This window comes from Echiichthys vipera, assembly GCF_963691815.1.
Source record: "Echiichthys vipera genome assembly, chromosome: 13".
NCBI classification, from domain to species: Eukaryota; Metazoa; Chordata; class Actinopteri; order Perciformes; family Trachinidae; genus Echiichthys; species Echiichthys vipera.
Genome location: NC_139838.1, coordinates 21,598,421 through 21,619,231, shown reverse-complemented (window position 1 = coordinate 21,619,231; position 20,811 = coordinate 21,598,421). Strand labels below are relative to the sequence as shown.

At 39.4% G+C, this 20,811-nt stretch overlaps 1 protein-coding gene across 1 annotated transcript; it reads right to left on the bottom strand.

Annotated features, from left to right (window-relative positions):
• Window positions 1–829: 829 nt before the first annotated feature.
• On the bottom strand, window positions 830–17,738 carry cratb (carnitine O-acetyltransferase b). Its single transcript, XM_083926199.1, has 15 exons — window positions 17,395–17,738; window positions 15,437–15,661; window positions 14,351–14,469; window positions 12,567–12,620; window positions 11,151–11,316; window positions 10,417–10,591; window positions 9,372–9,462; window positions 9,152–9,239; window positions 7,701–7,801; window positions 6,650–6,769; window positions 5,607–5,729; window positions 4,295–4,430; window positions 4,142–4,204; window positions 2,896–3,033; window positions 830–1,720 (listed from the first exon to the last, which is right to left on the bottom strand). Exons 1-15 carry the CDS (start codon window positions 17,443–17,445, stop codon window positions 1,517–1,519), a joined length of 1,854 nt encoding a protein of 617 aa, XP_083782325.1. The 5' UTR covers window positions 17,446–17,738; the 3' UTR covers window positions 830–1,516.
• Window positions 17,739–20,811: the final 3,073 nt, after the last annotated feature.

Genomic DNA, 20,811 nt, shown 5'->3' with positions numbered 1-20,811 from the left:
GCAGCGTGGAGGCACAGAACGTCCCCTCTGTTGTTGTTATGGTTATTGTGTAGTTACCTAGTTACAACAGTCGTTATAACGTTATTTACATTGTGTAATAATGTTGTTTTTCTATTATCCAGCCGCGTATTATCTTTCTTTTATAATAACTAGTTTAAGAAAACGGATTTTTAGGATTTTTTCAAACATCAGTTATTATTTTACATCTATTTTATATTTTATCATACTTGCTTTATTGCTTTTTATATCTTAAAATTTCTTATGTCATTATAAACTTGATTTTAATACCACTATTATATTATCTTTTCAGGTTTGTATTATTGTACTGTTTAATACCTGTTATATATTTGTTTGTCATGTGATGTAATTTGAGCTGCACTTTGTGCTATAAAAGAACATGTTATTTTATTATTTACATTTTTATAATTATGTTAGTTCACCTGGAAAGTTACACAATAATTAAGAAAGCAAAATAATTAAAACTAGCACAAAATGGAGAAACCAACATCATTATGAGGATTCCTAAGAGATACACTAAAAGGTAAGTACACAATTATTCCTGCATCAGGTGCCTTATGTATATTGAAACAGGGTTTGCTCACTGTTCATTAGTCCTGTTCATACTGACTGTTAAAAGATCTTTTATCTTTTTGAGTTTTACTTCATTCAGGCTGAAATAACTATGATTTCTGCAGGAATGTCACGGGTACAATAGTCGATGCAAACAAACACAGCTCCTCCTTTCCCCCCCAAACAAGCCACTCACTCACACACACACTCACTCACACACACACACACACACACAAAGCATTTAGACAAGGAGTCATATGATAGCACACTTTATTAACCAGTTCTGCAGGTTGAGAAAACACCAAAGCTTCTCTACATTCATTTAAAAAATAGTAAATTCATCCTGAAGTTCAGGTCGTTTGACTCAAAATAAACAAACTGCCATTTCTTTCCACTCATTACTCCGCATTCATAACCAGATTTCTGGCTTTTGGTCCATTTCAAACAGACGTTGACCCTCAGTCAATGATTTCCATAAACATTTATCGGTTCACTCTGATGGCAGTGCAACATATTTACTCAGTAGAGAATACGAGAAGTCTCACGGCCTGTAAAAGGAGTGCAGACACATGTTTGGACTTGTTCTGATTAATGATGGAGTGTCAGGTTGACTTTGCTTTGCTTTCACACAAACATAATGTAGCATTCGATGCCGTTTAAGTGCATCCACTGTGGCGAATAAAATGCAGCTTGGTGCTCAGCTCTTGCCGGAAAAGAAAAGTGATTTTATTGCTTAAGCACAAGCTTTTAAAAAGCATCAAAAAGCACCTCAGAGAGACACTGATCAGTTTTCAAAAGTCACAGATTGACCGCTCTAGTGAAGCGTTACATGCACAAGAAAACATCCAAAACAAGCCTTTTAGAGACGTCTACAAAATGTTGTTTAGAGAAAATGTAAAGGTTTTATTTTTCCTGGTGTAGAAGAGTGGGTTTATCCTGTGCAGCTCTACACGGTAGGCTGCAGAAGCTCCTGGAGCTGACACAAAGTGTCCTTCAGGGTGAAAGCTAATGTCTCTGCATGCGTCTCCTCGCAGCAGTTGAAGGCAGTGATGGAGAAGTGGACGTGGTCGGCCTGGGGGTTGTAGCAGATGGCGTAACCGTCGGGAACGAGGGGCCCGAAACACATCACGCTGTCTGTGTTCGCAGGCACCTGAAGGAGCAAGAGACGATTTACTTGAGATAATAATGAGACGTGCACAGATTTAATGAAACTAACGAGAAAATACGGCAAAACTATATTTTCCTTGACATTCATTATATCAGATTGTGACACGAATGCAAAATCACTTATGGATCTGATTTCAGGTTTCATTGTTGAGACAAAACACTATACGTATGAAACAAAACTTGGATTTTAGTTTGTTTGACGTGGAAACATTAATTTCCACAGCCATATTTTGTAAAAGAAAAAAAAGATTAACAGATCGACAGAAAATAAATCGGCAACCATTTTAATAACTGACACGTTATTTTTCAAGGATAAAACAGAATATTTGCTAGTTTCTGCCCCTCCGATGTGAAGATTTCCTGCTTTTACAAATAAATTAAGGTTTATAAAACTTTTCAAAAGATGTCATTTCGTGCTCTGGGAACTTGTGATGGGCATTTTATAAAGTATGGATTATTTAGCACATACATCTGTCATGAAAGTAATCAGTTCTTGCAGCCCTAAAGGATAACCTCATGAATAAAATGACATTTCAGTGTTTCCTAATATTGGGTGCAAATTTGAGGGAAATCAGAGGGTCTCCAGAAAATAAACAACATTTCAGTACCTGGTTTGCACAATGAAAAATGTGTTTGCTCATATATTCCCCCTGTTGTGAAGCCATTAAATGCCACATTAACCATTCATAATTTAAAGGACTACAAGAAAAAAACTTGTTACAGTTAAAGAATCTTTCCCTGACAAACTTCTGTCTTTATTAATCTTTTACTAGTGAATTTAGTGCCGACTTGTGTCGTCTTTATTTGTTGTTCTGTAAGTAAAAGACACATTTAGACTGAAAACTCACATTATAACCAGCAGCTACACCGTAAAGAGGAAATTACAACAACCCATGTGAGCGTTTGCTGTCAGGAACAGAATTAAAGTCAAATCAGCTGAGCAACAAATAACCTACACGTCTGAATGTCGTCATTTAAAAAACACAAACAAAAGCCGCGTGATCGCTGGAAACTCCCAGACTGCATTTTTCTCAGCAGTAAACCAAACATCACCTGCTGAGAAGTTCCCACTTATATTTTCACAGCCTCATGAAAGAAACAAAAACTAAAATCCCCACTTCCTGTTGTGCTGCACGAGTGTCACAACCGTTAACGCACCTGCCCTGTTCGGAGTTTCCAGTGTGTCGCGAGGCCGTACGCGGTGTCCATGAAGATCTTGGGGATGCTCAGTCCTTCCTCGATGGCCTGCAGCTTGAGCCCCAGCAGGTGGTGGTCAATCCCGTGTCCTTTAAGCACCTGAACACAACAGGAACAGAGAAAGTGTTTATCAGTTAAAGGGACAGTTCAGATAATCAGTAGATGACGTATTTTAGCTTTCTAAACAAAAGCTAATTTAAAAAAACTGTTCGCCTGCTGTCTTTCAGCAAACAGAACTATTTGTTATCTGATTATACTGCACTGTAACTATGATTCCTTTCATGTTCTTGGTTTTATTCTATTTAAAATTTATTTAGAGCGATCGGTGGCCTAGTGGTTAGAGCTGTGTAAAGTGGCCGAAGGTCCTCAAGGCGGCGGGTTTGACTCCGACCTGCGGCTCTTTGCTGCATGTCTCTCTCTGTCTCACCCCATTTCCTGTCTGTCCTGTATAATAAAGGCTTGAAAAAAAACTGCCAAAAAATCTTTAAAATGATTTAATTTGCTTGTATTTATTTGAATTTTTTTGTAATAATTATATCTGAATGTCATTTTACATGTTGCTTTCCAATGATTTTAATGTTTTATGGAAATCACTTTGAATTACCTTGTTGCTGAAAGGTGCTATACAAATAAACTTGCCTCGCCTTTAAGCAAATCTTACCTTTCTGGCATTTTTACACTTTTCTTTTGTAATCCTAAAATGCTCCTGTAAGCGTGTCACACTAAAATGTAAAATAAATCCACCAGGTGTGGACATTCATCAATATTCAATTCTCATATATTTCTGATGAAAGTCTGGCAGATTTTCTCAGCTTCCTGTCTGTCATCGTCGCTCCGTTTCACTTGCGCTGCTTATGCTGCGTTCAAGAGCAATGGGTAGTCCAAAGTTTCAGACCTCCAGCTCGGCAAAGTGCACTGGAGTGACTGTCAAAGTGAACCTCCTACTAGTGAATCCGGGGTAGGTCGCTCTACCTCGAATTCGCTAGTATGAGGTTCCACTTTGACAGTCACTCCAGTGCACTTTGCCGAGCTGGAGGTCCGAAACTGCAGCCGTACATTTCTAATCTTTTGTCCCCTGCTTTTCCAAACTGGGGGCGTGCCGACCACCATCTACTGCAGTTATTAACTACCTCATACAACCTCACTTCACAGAAACCCAAACTATCCCTTTAAACAACAGATGACAAATGAAACTATTGTTATTTACCTGATTAGTCAGAGCTGTATAAGCCTCCACAGCTTCTCTGAACAGCTGCAGTTTTGCTTCCCGCTGAGAAATAAAAGAAATCAAACACAAGATAATTACATTTATCTCCTGAGACCAAACAAGTTAACAACGTATTCCCCGGTGTTTACTCACCGACACAGACGGGTCAGCGAAGGCGAGGATGAACTTGAGCGTCTGATTTGTGGGCGAGCGGATATATTCTGTCCTTCCTCCCTGAAACATCCTCTGAGAGGCGATGTCACAGGAGGGACAGACCTCGTTGTGAACTCTTAAGAAAAGAAAACACTGATTATTTCCATCTTTAGTCCTAATTGTTTGTAATAACTGGATCCTCCAGGACAAAATAATACAGAAACAAATGATCCAAATCAGGGTTTTTTTCCCCTAAACTCTCAATTCTGAACCTAAACAATGTAAAAAAAGAATTTTTATTCACGTTTTTCTATCAGATTTTGTCTTGGCTTGAGTTCCCATAATGCTTTGGTGGATGTAAACAGGAAGTATCAAGTTTCTTTTGCCTGTTTTTGTTTTGTTTTTGTCAAATCTTCACTGTTAAAGAGATGCAGAATTAGCTGTGAGGGACATCACAAACATGAGCTGCTACGGACGAACAGACAGCTATCGACAAATCACATTGATACTACAGAAAACGGATTTATGTTTATTTTCAGTTTATTTAACATCTGTCACTTTTAAATGTGCTCTATAAACACCTTGACATGTTTAAAACTATTTTGTACATGATCTTTTACTGTGTTAATCGACTTCTGAGTGAGACGCTTTATTAAAGTTTATACTTTGGGATGAAATTGAATTTCCAGCAGCTTACAAAAAAAGGTATAAAAGTATAGCAGCTACTTTATACAGTATAAGATTAATAATAACTCTAAGCTAAATATAAATAAAAAAGTTAAAAAAATAAACTCTTAGTTAAATAGAAGAATGCAGGTAAAATAAAATTCACAGAAAATGTTTACAGTACTTTTGTATATATTACTATTGTAAATTGATAATTTATATATATATATATATATATATATACTGTTTTGTATTTCTGTTTTTCCAAATATATAGTATATTGTATGTATATATTGTGGTTAATAGGTTGTTTATATAGCATGAGTTTGCAACGAAAATAATTTCCCCCTGGGATTATTCAAGTATTTCTGATTCTGATGAGTTAAGTGTAGAGATAAGATAAAAGGTAAATACGTATGACTGTTTGGCAGAAATGACCAGTAAGATTAGATTATTGCACTGAAGTGGTGGATTAAGTTACTGCACAAAACAAAAAAGAGGAAAATAGTTCGTCCTCTTTATTTCTCTTATTCTCTTCTGCTCTATAGAATAAATAAGAAAGAGAAGCAGTGACAATGTGAGAGTTTCTGGACTTTTCTTGTGCTGCAAACATTAAAAATAATAACTGTTGGTAAAACGTTCTGACCTGTAGTAGGCGAGCTGCAGGGCGACCTGGATGAAGGCGTTTGGACTCAGGTTGTGCTGCTTTGGAAGGTCCTTACCGAACCGCTTGAAGTTGAACACGTTCACGTCGAGGTCGTTGATGAGGCTGCAGGAAAAGTCAAAACGTGTTAATCCAAAAGTCTTTCAGAGCTCAAGGGTCGATTTACTATAAAGAGCTTTTGTCCACGTCTCACAGCTTTCGTCTGCGGATGGTAAGATTCATCACGTCACCTGTGCAGATGATAAATAACAATTAAAAGGCAGCGAAGAAGGCTGTGAAATCTGCCTGAAAGCTCCGGAAAAACGTAGTTATTCGGCCTTCTAGAGAGAAACATGTTCCCAAGGTCAAGAATTAACCACCGTGTTTGTTATTTGTCTGTTCTTTTAAATGTTATTTCTAATGTTTTTTAGCACTTTTCATTTTATCAATACAAAACAACAAATAACACATTTAAATTAAACTTTACAAGCGTAGATAATTTAGTCTTTATTTAGCGTTTTAGGCAGTATAAGCACACTATAATGTAGGTGTACGCAGCTATAAGGACATTTTAAGTATTTAATAATAATAAACCTATTTATAAGGCAATTATCTTAACAGAACATTTTACAAAAGTATTTGTCAACACTTATATCTGCTTACAGCTACATCATCACGTTATAAAGCATCTGCAGTGTTAAATGTTTATGTACTTATGAATGTGAAGTGTTTTTATGTCTTTGCATCAACAAATCCTCAATCAAGGGATCTTTTTAGCTCAGATCCTCAGTGCGTGGAAGAAAAGTCTTTATTCCTCGTCTGAAATGATGAACAGTGTATAAAGACTTTCACAATAACCACTTTCAAAAAGTCAATAACAGCCTTCAAGGTCACATTCACGCCGCAGACGATAAATGTGTTTACACTCCTGCAGCTCTCCTTCACTTCAGTTTTGTTAGATTTTGTGCAGCGAGGCCAATCTTCTCGTGTTCTGCAGAGACGTTCACACTTGGACGCTGCACGCCAGAAGAGTCGGGAACACTTACATGTCGAGGTTCTGCTTGGCGTGCTCGATGTCCCTCTTAATCTCTCGGTCTATGTGGAAGTAAAGCTTCTTGGGCATCTGCAGAGGGACCAGCGGCGCTCTCTTTGGGTCTGGTTTCTCACTGCAGTCAGGAAAACACAAATCATTCTCCACCCTGTTGTTATAATAATAATAATAATACTACTACTACTACTACTACTACTACTACTACTACTACTACTAATAATAATAATAATATTAATAAGACTCTATTTTGACCAGATCTGTGTACGTCTGTTCTCTCCTGCAGAGGTAATCCCTGAGCTCGTGGGTTCCCTGTGTTTACAGCTACACATAGTGACTGTTTGTGACTTCTTGTTCCAGTGTTCTTTTTTTTTTTGAGAAACATCTTTGGGCAAAAGCATCAAATGAGCGTTTATTTTAAAGGAACCACAGATAAGGTTTTTTTTTAGGGCCGATGCAGGTACCAATTTTTTTCCATCACCTTTAGCCGATGACAGACACGGACTAGTGATTTTCTTGAGCCGATGCTGCTTTTGCTCCCTCAACTTACATCATAAAAATTACACAGTGATGATAACAAATACAAGTCTCAATTTTTGCGCACGCATGCATCACTGTTGTTGTATTTATTATTATTATTAACAGTATTGTATTCAATATTATCGTTTTAGTTTTGTAACATACTGCCTTATGTTCAATTTGTTTATGGTTCAGTCTTGTAGGTTCACTGTAATAAATGTTTAAAACCAATAAATGTAAAACTTCTATTTGAGAATTTTGTGATATTGTCATTAGTACTATTATTATTTTATTTTTAAACACTGCCTTGTGTTTAATTTGGGTTAAGGTTCAGTCGTGTAGGTAAAATGTATTAAATGTATAAAACCAATAAATATATGCTATAGTTAATAATAAAATAAAAATAATAATAATTAGTGGAGAGCTGCACATTGATAACCATAACGCAAATACACAGTTCGGGCCCCTTAAAAGCCAAGATCTCGCTCTTAAAGCTACAGGATGTGCGTTTCTATGGTGACGTCTCTCACCAGTACTCCAGGATGTGATGCAGCAGCGTTGCTATGGGCGGACCCTCAGCTGTGGCTGGTTCGTACAGAAGACCCCACGAGCCGTCCTCGCCCACCACAAACTGTTCAAAACACACAGACGCCGTCGATCTTAAAGGCTGCGTTCACACTGCGATTACAAGTGACCTTTGGGCGCACTCAGGGCGTGATCACACTATCCTTTTGGCCGCGGCCAAAACCGGTTTTTCAGCTAAAGTCTAGTACCTTTAAGTAGTGTGAGCGCACCCGCTCCGCGCTCAACTGGGGCCAGCTGGCCCTCCACGGCCCGCTTGAAATAGGTGGGCTTTAGCGGAGCCGTTTGCACATGTACGAGCACGAGCGTGCGCACGTGTACGCGCACGAGCACGAGCCCTACGGCAGTAGCGTTATGTCCGCCTGTTCGGACATGTAAATAGAAGGACGGACCATGCGCGGACATTTAACAACAACAACGATGGCGGTGAAAGGTTCACGTTGGTGTGATGCGGAGGTGGAGTGTTTACTGCAGATTTGGTCGGATAAAAATATTCAAAAACAGTCGACAAGACACACAAAAACTCAGAGGTCTGTGGAAAGATTTGTAAACAAAGCCACACACACGCGATCAATGCGTGTGACGTGTTACGGCGTGATGGCGTGTGGACAGCAAGAAGCATTGGCCGAGGCCCTGGTAGTGTGAGTACAAACGGGGCTGGGGCGCGGGGGGGAGAGGGAGGGGGGACAAGTACTCTAAATTCCGGGTCTCGGTCCGGGAGGATAGTGTGAGCGCGCCCTCACACTGTCCAGCCGTACCGGGCCCAAGCACTTTTCACGGCTAAAGTCTAGTTCATTTGACCAGTGTGAGTGCAACCGTACTGCTTGCCAGCCACGGACCGTTTGGGAGAGGTGGGCTTTTGTAAAGCACGTGCGCACGTGTACGAGCACAAGGCCTACGGCGGTTCTGAAGTCATTTTATGTGCACCTGTTCGAACATAGCAAAAAGAAGGCGGACCATGCACGGACATTTAACAACAATGGCGGTGAAAGGTTCACGTTGGTGTGGTGCGGAGGTGGAGTGTTTACTGCAGATTTGGTCGATGAAAAGATTCAAAAACAGTCGACAAGACGCACAAAAACTCTGAGGTCTATGGAAAGATTTGTAAACAAAGCCACGCATCGCGATGACGTCAATCAATGCGTGAACGTGTTACGGCGTGATGACGTACAGGCAGCAAGAAGCATTCGCGCGAGGCCCAGGTAGTGTGATTGCCATTGCCATGGACACGTAAACACCGTCGTGACGTGACGTCATTAATGATTGCGCATGCGGGTCACTTCAGGAGCGTGAGCTGTTCACACAGATGGGCCACATTAAGTAACATTAAGTCCTGAAGTGTGAACGTAGCGAAGGCATAACTTCTCCTGTTTGACACGTGAATGTTGCGGCCGCTCACCTGCAGCGTTTTATCAAACCAGCGGTTGCCGCTGTTGGAGAACGTCCCGCCTCCGTGCAGAACCTGCGCCGCCTTACGGCTGGCGTACCTGTCAACAAAGGCAGAACAAAATCAACACCACTGTGTGTGTGTGTGTGTGTGTGTGTGTGTGTGTGTGTGTGTGTGTGTGTGTGTGTGTGTGTGTGTGTGTGTGTGTGTGTGTGTGTGTGTGTGTGTTTACTTTTCATCTGATATCCTCATGACCGGAGAATCCAGACACAAGGAGAAAAGTCCCGTCTCTATCAGCCTCACTGACTCCTTGTTTAGTTTATCTGAGTCACAGAAAGAAGAAACCAAAACACGGAAATAACATAAAAACTGAGTAAATTCACTTCCACAACTCTTTTGTATAAAATGATAAAATTGTATGAAGACAAACTGATCAAAACACACCAGCTTTGACTACATTTATCATAGAAGAGGAACCTCGTCTTCTACGTCTACGTCTCGACCTGAAACACGTCTTTTATCACATTTACATATTTTTCTAAGTTTTGCGTATTTCAGCCCAACACTGCTCACAAAACATACATGTTTCTTCTTCAGTTAAGGCCCCTAAACATGATCCGCCGTAAAAGAACGCTTTTCTCCGGCCATTCCATTCGTTTCCTATGGAAGAGACGGCAGCGCCCCACGGAAGCGCTCAAGTTTGCCTTTCTGCCGCTGCGCTCAAAGTTCAAATCAGTTGAACTTTGACCTTTCAAAAGCGCAACCAATGATATAGAAGCTTTTAGTGTGACCTCCAGCCATAGACATTAAATTGGATAGAAAGGGCATTAATCTGTTTGTCATTGGCAGTTCGACGAGTGCAAAACAAAACAGCAGAGCTCGGGAGGCGTTCTCCACATTTCCGTACTAGAAATTCTGATCAATCACAGCGAGATATTAATGTTTTATCTGTCAAAGTAAGGCAATCTTTGCAGGGCGAAGAAGTGACCGAAAAGCACGTGATGTGAAACTCGTACTTTGCATTAAACGTGTTTCTGTTCGGCAAGTTCACCGCCACGAAAAAACCCCTGTGCTCGCGTATACGCAGAAATAAATCACGCTACATTTTCTGTCAAGCACGTTTTTCTATTTGATTATAAAAGTGCAATGAAATTGAAAGAAGCACTTTGGAGAATGATGATGCGTTAAAACATGCAAACGATAACATCATACACGTCGTATCGTGGCGTATCTGGATACGCAGCGTACAGACGTGTGGCACCAGTGTGAGTACGAACCTCTCAGCAGCCGGTTGTAGGCCTGTCCCCAGGTGTGACGGTGCTCGCTGGTCAGGATGCCCATCGGCTCTTTGTCCGTCTTCCAGGACTGAGACCTGATCCTCAGCAGCTGACCGTGGATCTGACTCTCCGTCATCCGAGAGCCGTCGCTGTTGTAAACCTCCAGCTGGAAGAACTGGCAGAAACACAGGAGAGGGCGTCTTTGCTTCGTCCGTCCTGAAAAGTCTCTCACGCCAACGTTGTGTTCAGTGCTTATTCGAGATACGAACACTCAGGGTGTTTTCACATTTCTAGTGATTTTAAGTGACATTTTTCTCTATATTCTGATATTTTTCATAACAAATGATTGATTCATTATTTATTTTTATTAATTTTTTGTTATTTCAGTTTCTCAAATGTGAATATTTGCTGCTTTTTTCTCTCTCTTTGACGCGTTATCGACAAAACAATGATGAAGGTAATAAATTGATTATCAAGATATCATAATAATCATTTTTATCTGACATTAGGACAAGAGAAGATGACTTTCTAGGAGGCCTATCTTAAGTTCTCTCTGACCAATGAAGGAGCTTTTTACAGGCGCTGGTGCGTTTTTATTGGTTTAGGTCTTAAGAAAAGCCGTAAAGTGAAAAACAAACAAAAAGACTCAACATGCCTGTGATGTCGTGTAACTTGCGATCCTAAAAGGTAGATGAACGAGTCAACAACAAGGGAGGAGAACATGTAAATCCCACCTGGTAGTTCCTGACGACTGTGATGTGCGTCGGCGAGCGTCTGGAGAGGCCGTGGCGAGCGATGTAGTCGTGTTTGGGGCCGGGGATCCTGCAGGAGGAGAAGAGCAGCGGGTAGAGCTCCATGCACAGAGGCCGCTCTCGCATGTACTCGACCGGCAGCTGGCCGCTGAAAGACAGAAGCAGACAGAAGTGTCCTGGTGTTAATATTTAATCATTTATTATAATTATTATTATAAAGTTAGAACTAAAGCTGTCAATCACACACACACACACACGCACGCACGCAGGCACGCAGGCACGCACACGCACACACACACACACGCACACGCACACGCACACACACACGCACACACACACACACACACAGGAGCCAGTGAAAGTGAAGTGACTGTAACATGTTTGAACAAAGGTTGACAACAGTTTAGAGTTAATAACTGACTCAGCAGATGATCATTAACGGCTGCTTTAAATGACTCGTCTCATCCTTCAATTACAAAAGTGATCTGAGCAAAACTCCTGGTTTTATTCAGATTAATATCAAACAGAAACACTTTACTGTGCTGCACATTCACTCATAGACTGTATTTGAGTTTTTAGGGCTGCAGATGTAAATTTGTAAATGTTGCTCAAGTGCTCATGTTATTTAACGTGCACTGTTCCTGTTTAAATAGATAAAAATATGTGGATTTTAAGGCGCTTCATACTTCACTACATTTCAGAGTGAAATATTTTTTAAATATATTTTTATCTGACATTTGTACTTACTAGTTATTTTACATAATTTGCAGATTGTTTTTCATATATTATTTATTATTATTATTATTATATGTCAATTTATGGTAAAATAAGCAAACAACGACGAAACAATTACATTTAAGAGTGGAGTCGTTTGTTATCAATGTTTTAAATTGACCTTCAATTGTGTCAAGTTTTAACGTTTGTTGTCAAATTTGCTGCACAGAAACTAAAAGCATGACTGCAAATTTCCATGAAGGGATTTATTATATATATATAACACTGATGTTACTGGACCAAACAACCTTTTCATATTAACTTTAGGGCAACAAAAAACAAGTTGATTTATAAATAAAACATGGAAATATTCTTTCTAAACTGCAAATATTTATAGACTGAAAAGAATTTTTTGCAGCTCGACGCTTAATAAAGTAAAATGGGCTCAATCGACTGCAACAAAACCACTGCTTACACATTTATACACAAGTGGAAATTATTATTTTATATATATATAAAGTATATATAAGTACAATTTACTGATAACTCTTCTGAGCGCTCACTTGAGTGTAACAGCAGGACTTTTACATTCTGGAGTAAAGGTTATAAACACTGCTCTTATAACATTAAACCTTTAAAACCTGAAGATGATCAACTGCTTCATTATTAATGCGTCAAACTCACGTGTTGATTTTAGCCTTGAAGTCCAGAACGGCTGCGATCAGTTTGGCTGCAAACCTGAAGTGGAGACACACATGTTTAATTATGTTTGTTAATAAACAGTTTCTCTTCTTTTTTTTAAAAACATGCACAGATGGAAACTCATCACTGTGCAACACAAACACTACATATTCACTTAAATCTGCCATAAAGGTTTAAAATTACACCTAAAACAACGAGTCATCACCGTGGCAACGTGAAAGAGTCTCAGAAAAGCATTATAAGCTTTAAAAACAATGGGTTTTCTCATCTGATGCATTTATATGTAAAGTCAGAGTTCGGCTCAGAGAGAAGTTACAAGGTCACAACAGATGTTTACAAAATAAACGTGTGTGTGTGTGTGTGTGTGTGTGTGTGTGTGTGTGTGTGTGTGTGTGTGTGTGTGTGTGTGTGTGTGTGTGTGTGTGTGTGTGTGTGCGTGCGTGTGTATGCGTGTGAACGTGTGTGTGTGCGAGCGTGTGTGTGTGTGTGTGTGTGTGTGTGATCATCCTGGATGCATCTTTGTCCCTCTTTAGTTGAAGCAGGTCAAGAGTTTCTGTGTTTCAGCTGTTCGTGGTTTGGTTGTTCGTTGTTTGAACAAACTGTAATCCGCCTCAAGCATCAAACGTTAAAGGACTTAATTCAGTAACGGCCTTTTTAGTTCTTTAAATGTTCACTGTAATTTTATTAGAGTCATTTTAAAGACGGCATTTAAATAAACACACTGGTTTCGTCTGTTTGGACTGAACTGCCATGTGCGCCGACATTAGCCCTGATTTTCCGCTCTGCGACAGTTTTTGGAGTCTCTCAGCTGCAGACCGGAGGCAAACGGTGCGTTTCCATTAGGGTCGAATACCCGGAATGAGGCGGGTCTTTCTCGCCGAAACGCCTCTCACAGTGGACGTGGACTGTTTGACCTTCTGCTCAAAACACGGAAAAACGGACCCAAGAAACAGTTTCTGTTATGTGCAAAATCAGCCACAATCGCAATTTCATACAGTATCTCCTTGTGAGTGGATTAAACAAATGTATCTAATTAATTAGAGGCTTTGTAATTAACGTGTTAAAGTCCCAGCACTGTACTTTATATATATTATTAGCAGGGTTCTTACACCTTTTCCAAATTCAAATTCAAGCACTTTTCAAGCATTTCAACATGCATTTTCATGATTATATGAAAACTACTTACATATACATATTTGTATATGGTACAATAAACAGTATTCAGTATACTTGTTTCACTTGTTCAACACATTAATTAATTGTTTTGTCTAAACAACCAACATGTTTTGAGACAGATTTCTACAGAAGAGGACAGATAAAAGAAAAACTAACTCAACTAACACATCAACAGAAATATAATCACTAACTATTTGGATAATCTGTTAATTTTTCATGCAAAAATGTTAGAAAATACAGTTTTCATCCCCTTTAATATGGCGATCCCATATAACAGACGCCACACTCAAATTCTAGTGTATTCAAGGATTTCCAGTTCCCGTACCAACCCTGTTATAGACTTACTTATCAAACTTGAATTGTAACGAGTTTAAATGATTTTAATGTAATGTGAATAAATAATGATGCAATAAGAACTTCCTACAACGACACTTCAAAACAGGAGAACTGCTCCTTTAAGTGTAGTTTTCTTAGACTCTGACTTCATCCTTCGATTATTCAGTGCTGGTGCAGTGTGTGTGTGTGTTACAGTGTGTGTTTGTATGTTGTTGTTGTTGTTGTTGTTGTTGTTGTTGTTGTTGTCGACTCACACTAACTGGCTCCTCCAGCCGTTGTAATCTCTCCGGGGCAGAGAGATGGCCGGGTTCGAGTGCACGGGCAGCGGCTGTCTGCTCTCCAAGTACGCCCACTGCACCCACCAAGGGGAGATCTAAACACACACACACACACACACACACACACACACACACACACACACACACACACACACACACACACACACACACACACACACACACACACACACACACACACACACACACACACACACACACACACACACACACACACACACACACACACACACACACACACACACACACACACACACACACACACACACACACACACGCACACGCACACACGCACACACGCACACGCACGAGGGGGGAAGAGGATGAACAGTTGTTAACAGAGTTGATTTATATAATTAGATAAATACAGGAGTAAGATAATCATGATGCTTCTTCTGATGCTCTGCATATTCACCATTATCATCATTTTTCTAACAAACATATATTCATAGAAAATAGGTTAAATTTAATATTAAAGAGGTTGTTTTCAGACCCCTTTATTTATTTGTTTATGTATGTTTTTATTAATTATCAAAGTATCTCAGAAACCTGTTCAACCTTAAAACCAATAGAGCTGATTTTTAAAATAATTTATTAATGCCGTAATATTTTCTTCCCTTTACATTTTCTCATATTAATTTACCTGAATAAAGATTTTAAAAAATAATATATATTTTAATGCAGCTCAGGATCCAGCTGCTGACAATATTTTAGTATTAAAACATATTTCTTAAAGACTCATAACATGTTCAAGAGAATGTTTTTTTTTTACTTAGTGTTGGTTTTTATTTCCTTATGTTGTTCTTGTTTATATAAATAAATCTTCACATACAAACATTACATAAATCTTTTGTGAATTTAACTTTTTTAAGTCTGTCCAACATCTAATGAGTACAACAACTTAAAATCACTAATTATTGATCATCTACAGTCGTTTAGAGCCAGAGTTTACCTTCCTACCTGCACACAAACACACCGCAGCTTTAATAAAACATAAACACAACCTCGTCAAACACCTGTCACATTTCCCACACTGATACTGACCCAGTTCCTGGTGTATCTGGCTCTCTTCTCCAGCCCCGCCTGTAGCCGTGCACCAAGCCCCCCCGGCCTGCCGAACTCCTGCACCATCCTGCGGGTGTGTGTGAGCTCCTCGGGGGGCAGCAGGGGCTCCAGGCTCCTCAGGTAGCCCTGCAGCGTCTGCACCAGGGGAGGCACCGGCTGCGGGGGCACGGAGGAGGAGAAACACAGCTCCTGCCTCAACGACACCTGGAGGGAGACACGCAAGTTTGGGGATTTCTGCAGAACTGAGTGAAACATAGTTATTTATGTAATGCAACGCAAAAAATAACAAACACATATCGCCGCGAAACTTCCCCTGTTGATCATTGACATAAGTTTTCTGAAATGTTATGTTTAAATATGCAAATGAGGCATTATGATACTAAATATGCATTAACTTTCTTACATTTCCAATAAAACTGGAGAGTTTGGTGTCTGCAAGTGCTGTGATTTAAAAACCTTTAACTATATTATTATTTAATTTATATATTTATAAACTTCCCCAGTTGATCACTGACATAAGTTTTCTGAAATGTGATGTTTAAATATGCAAATGAGGCATTATGATATTAAATATGCATTAACTTTCATACATTTCCAGAACAGAAATGTTCATTTTCTTGACATATTATAGTTAAATGTTTTTACAGAGGGGATTTTGGATATTTCTGTTTACAGCCTCATAAATTAGAAAATAAAGGCATTTAAAAAACTAAATTTTCTCTGTTTCTCTGTAAAAACCTTCAGAATAAAGACAGGAATAAAACTGTAGAGTTTGGCGTCTGTAAGTGCTGCCATTTAAGAACCTTTCAATATATTTATTGTCAAATTCATACGTTTTAGACACTGAAGCTGAATATGGGGAAATAAACAGATGTCAACATGAAACTTGATCACTTACATGAAGACAATTCATTTTTGCATCAAAGGTTTTCTGAAATGTGATGTTTTTAAAATATGCATTAACTTTCATACATCTCCATTAATTAAAGAAATGTGTAAAAATTCTTGCTTCATTTCGTTGGAATATTCGAGTTAAATGTTTTAACAGATGGGATTTTAGATATTTCACACAGCCATTAACAAAACCTATACTTTCTCAATGTTTTCATGAGACCTTTAAATATATTTATGTATTTATTCATTATTTACAGCTGAATATGGGGAAATCAACAAATATACATCACCATGAAAGTTGATTTCTCACATGAAGGCAAATTTTGCTTTACAAGTTTTGTGAAATGTGATGTTTAAATATGCAAATGAGGCATTATGTTTTTTAAATATGCATTAACTTTCATACATTTCCATTAATTAAAGAAATGTGTAAAAATGTTGCTTAATTTCGTTGGAAAATTCGAGTTAAATGTTTTTACAGATGGGATTTTAGATATTTCACACAGACATTATGTTTTCATGAGACCTTTATATATATTTATTCATTATTTACAGCTGAATATGGGGGAATTAACAAATACACATCACCATGAAAGTTGATTTCTTACATGAAGACAATGTTTGCTTTACAAGTTTTGTGAAATGTGATGTTTTAATGTGCAAATGAGGCAACTTCTGCTGACTTTAGTAGAAATCTACACACACAAACAGACAAAAGTGACGCTTTATTTCCACTAGTCTGCAGGAGAAACGTAATGGAGGATTAACAGCCATAAAATCTCTGAGCTGTGCGTGAAAAAAGTGCGTTTTTCCCGCAGTGAAGCCTCAGTTCACTTCCACCAAAGTTTTGACTGAGTGCCAATAAAGGCAGGGCACAGCTCGGGCGTTTCAAAATAGGAAGTATGGAAGATATGAGTATGGAAACATGATCGTCTGCCTCTTACTCGTTGAGCAGCTATAATAACAACACTGTGTGCAGGAAATAAACAGAAATATCACCAGTGTCGCATCTTTGTTCGGCTCTGACACAGAAAAACACTCACCCGGGACAGCCACGCTCTGCAGGCTCCTGGTTGGATTTTCCCCCAGATCATGTTTCCTTAAATCACAAATCCACTCTGAGTTGCATCTGTGTGTGAAAAAAGAGCAGCTTTGGCTTTTTATTCTGGAAACTTCTTTGTTTTGGTTTGCTGCTGCAGAGTTACCGCGTCACAATAAAGACGCAGAAGAAGAAGAAGAGGTCCCTCCCGCTACTTCTTCTTCATGGTGGAGGTTTGTGAGTTTCTGAACATCGGTGCAGAAAACCTCCAAATGTCCGTGTTTTTCGGATCCTTCACGCTGCAAACGTGCAAAGATTCACGAGCTGACGGAACTGACGCCGCGAGCCCGCACGCGTGCTGACGTAGAGGTGTTTCTGTAAACAGCGACGTCACGGAGACGCAACAGGGCGCGCAGTACCGCCGCTCACCGCCGGGTGTCGCCGTTACTCCTCACGAGAGGAATATTTAATGTTGGTATCTAAATACATTTATTTCCTCATGTATTTATTTATTTCAGGATTTATTTCATTGCATTGTTTATTAATTAATTAATTAATTAGTTAATAAAATGACATTCAATATATCTAAAGATTTAAGTTGTAAAACTGCTAAAAGACGATAAATAAACCTTCACATTTTTCTTTTTTTCATTCATTCATCATTCATCTTCAACTGCTTGTCCCTGTCGGGGTCGCGGGGGCTGGAGCCAATCCGAGCTGACATCGGGCGTGAGGCGGGGTACACCCTGGACAGGACGCCAGTCTGTCGCAGGGCACATAGAGACGACCATTCACACCTACGAGTCATCAATTAACCTAACACGAGCAGGTCTTTGGAATGAATTTTTCTTTTTTTTTAAAGATTATTTTTTGGCAGTTTTCAAGCTTTTATTATAAAGGACAGACAGGAAATGGGGAGAGACATGCAGTAAAGGGCCTCAGGTCGGAGTCGAACCCACGGTTCCTGCCTTGAGGACCTTCAGCCTCTTTACATGGGGCGACTGCTCTAACCACTGTGCCACCAGTCGCCCCGTCACATTTGAACGTTTTTCTTTTTCTGGCAGTGGCAGCAATAATATTTTCCCTTTAAAAAATAATTACACAGTTGATTGATATTCCTTCCTGGCCACACGCACACAAAAAAATCACAATTACGTAAAATAATTAATGATAAAAATCTGTTTTTGCAAATGAACCTTCACACACAAAGCAAATAAATAACAGAGGAGACAAAACAGTTTTCAGAGATATTTATTAGATTTACTCTCTTGAAGCCAGCTTCTTCAACCGTCATAGAAAAAGAACATTTTGCACAGAACTTGCATCTTCTTTTACCAATTAAAATATTAATTTAAAAACAAGAATCCCTCTGTATATATATTGTATGATAAACGTAATACGACGACGTTAGCCTGTTAATTGTGCTTCCTCTCAGGGACGTTCACTCACACAGCTCTCTCCACTTCCACATGACAAAAAAAATAACAAAATAAAACCTTTTATTCATATTCAGACACGTTAACTGTACTGTTAGAGTTGTCGTTTTGAACAGTAAGGCTCAAGTAAACCCCACAAAAGACACCTAGACCTCTAAAGAAACCACGCTGCGTACATTGCACCGCCCCTGTTCCTGCAACGCTCAACACCCGCTGAGAGGTTTTTCCCAAAAAGGCTCCAGAAAAATCAAATATCTATAAACTTCATATCATCTGTTTGGGCAAATCCAGCAGGCACATGAAACCAGATGATATAAACATCACTCTTCTGTGCTGAGGCAGACTTAATTAACATAAACTATCAAATATATTAACTAAAAAATAACTTTTATTATATTGCATAGACAAGTGATCCTTTGACACCCCGCGGTGCACAGCCGAGGGTCTCTTTTTATAATATGTACCATTCTTATACATTCACATTTGTCCTGAAAATCAAACCAGGTGAAATATTTTCCCCGGTTTTGTTCCTTTTTCTCAACTGCATGAATTCAATACACAACACTCATTCATTCTAGATCAAAACAAAAACGCCACGAGGATTACAGACGCCCAATTCAACAAAAACAGAATAAATAATCCTGTAAAATCAAAATGCTGGTGATCTCGTCACATGAGCATTTAGTGGCGAAGGTGACTGGTTTCTACGGAGGGCAAGACTCATCAGAGAGACGGAGATGTAGGTCAAATACGGTGAATCTAAGATTTATATTTTCTACTTGATTCTTCCCATTTATGTCTTTGTGAGGACCATAAATGCAACCATACCATAGAAACTTACATTTGAAAGTGTTGCATTTATAAAACTTTGCTGAGCTTGCCCACATTGTTTACATTTGCAAAAACACTGAAAATTGGTCAGTTTGTTAATGAAGGCTGGTGTTAATCCCATGAGAAGACCTGACACCACCATCGTTTAACATTTCACAGCACAATCTTTTCACTTAAATGTCAAAATCAGTAGATTTGCAAAGTAAATATTTGCTAACCTGTTGCTGCAGTGACATCACACTGGCTTTTAAGTGAACGGAGAGCCTCAGGGGCAACTTCACAAAGAATGGATTACAACCGAGCCCCACCACAGCGACTTCCTGGTTGATCCAATACGGAAATGCCAAAACTGCAGTTCTCCGAGTGGCAGTTTGTAAAATAGAGCAGTTTCTCGTTGACCCCCATGTTAAACAGACCGTTTTCACAGCATAAGTAAACCTGTTTAAGGCCTGGTACAAAACAACATTTTAGTCTGTATGAGCCTGTGAATGTTCTCATTTGTCCAGTTCCTCGTTATCCCCAAAGAAATTTAAGCCAAAAGCAACGGGACTTGGTTGTTTGTCTTGGACGACGTTTCACCTCTCATCCAAGAGGCTTCACCAGTCCCAGCCTGGTCAGATGCATAAATGATCTGACGAAACCTCTGACTTAAATTTCTTTGGGTATCTAGTCTGTATGTTTAGGTCATATCTCTATGACAACACTGAGGGGGCTGCATTTTTTTGTACCCGGCTAGTTTTTATCTTATTGGAGGTTAAAGTTTATGAATAATTAGGGGCGCGGCCTCTTGAGTGACAGCTGGCCCCTGGCCCTCACTTCTCCTCGGAGGTAAACGTCAGCCAGACGGACGTATCTCCCTCCCCTCAATGCACATCAAAGCCCTTTTTTGGGAAGAGGAAATGAGGCGGAGTCAAAGTCTGACAAGATGGCGACTCCCGTAGATGAGTACGATTGGATCAAGTTGAGAGATCGGACCTCGACGGAGACGCTACGTCCATTTTTATACAGTCTATGATTACAACTGATATCTGCCCCGTCTCAAAATCTGGTGCACAAAAGATATTGTGCTGATGATATTACAGCACAAACACACTCATGAAGTGTTATAGCTGAGTGCAGTTTGTCCTTTTGATTGTAAATACCCCTGCTGCAAA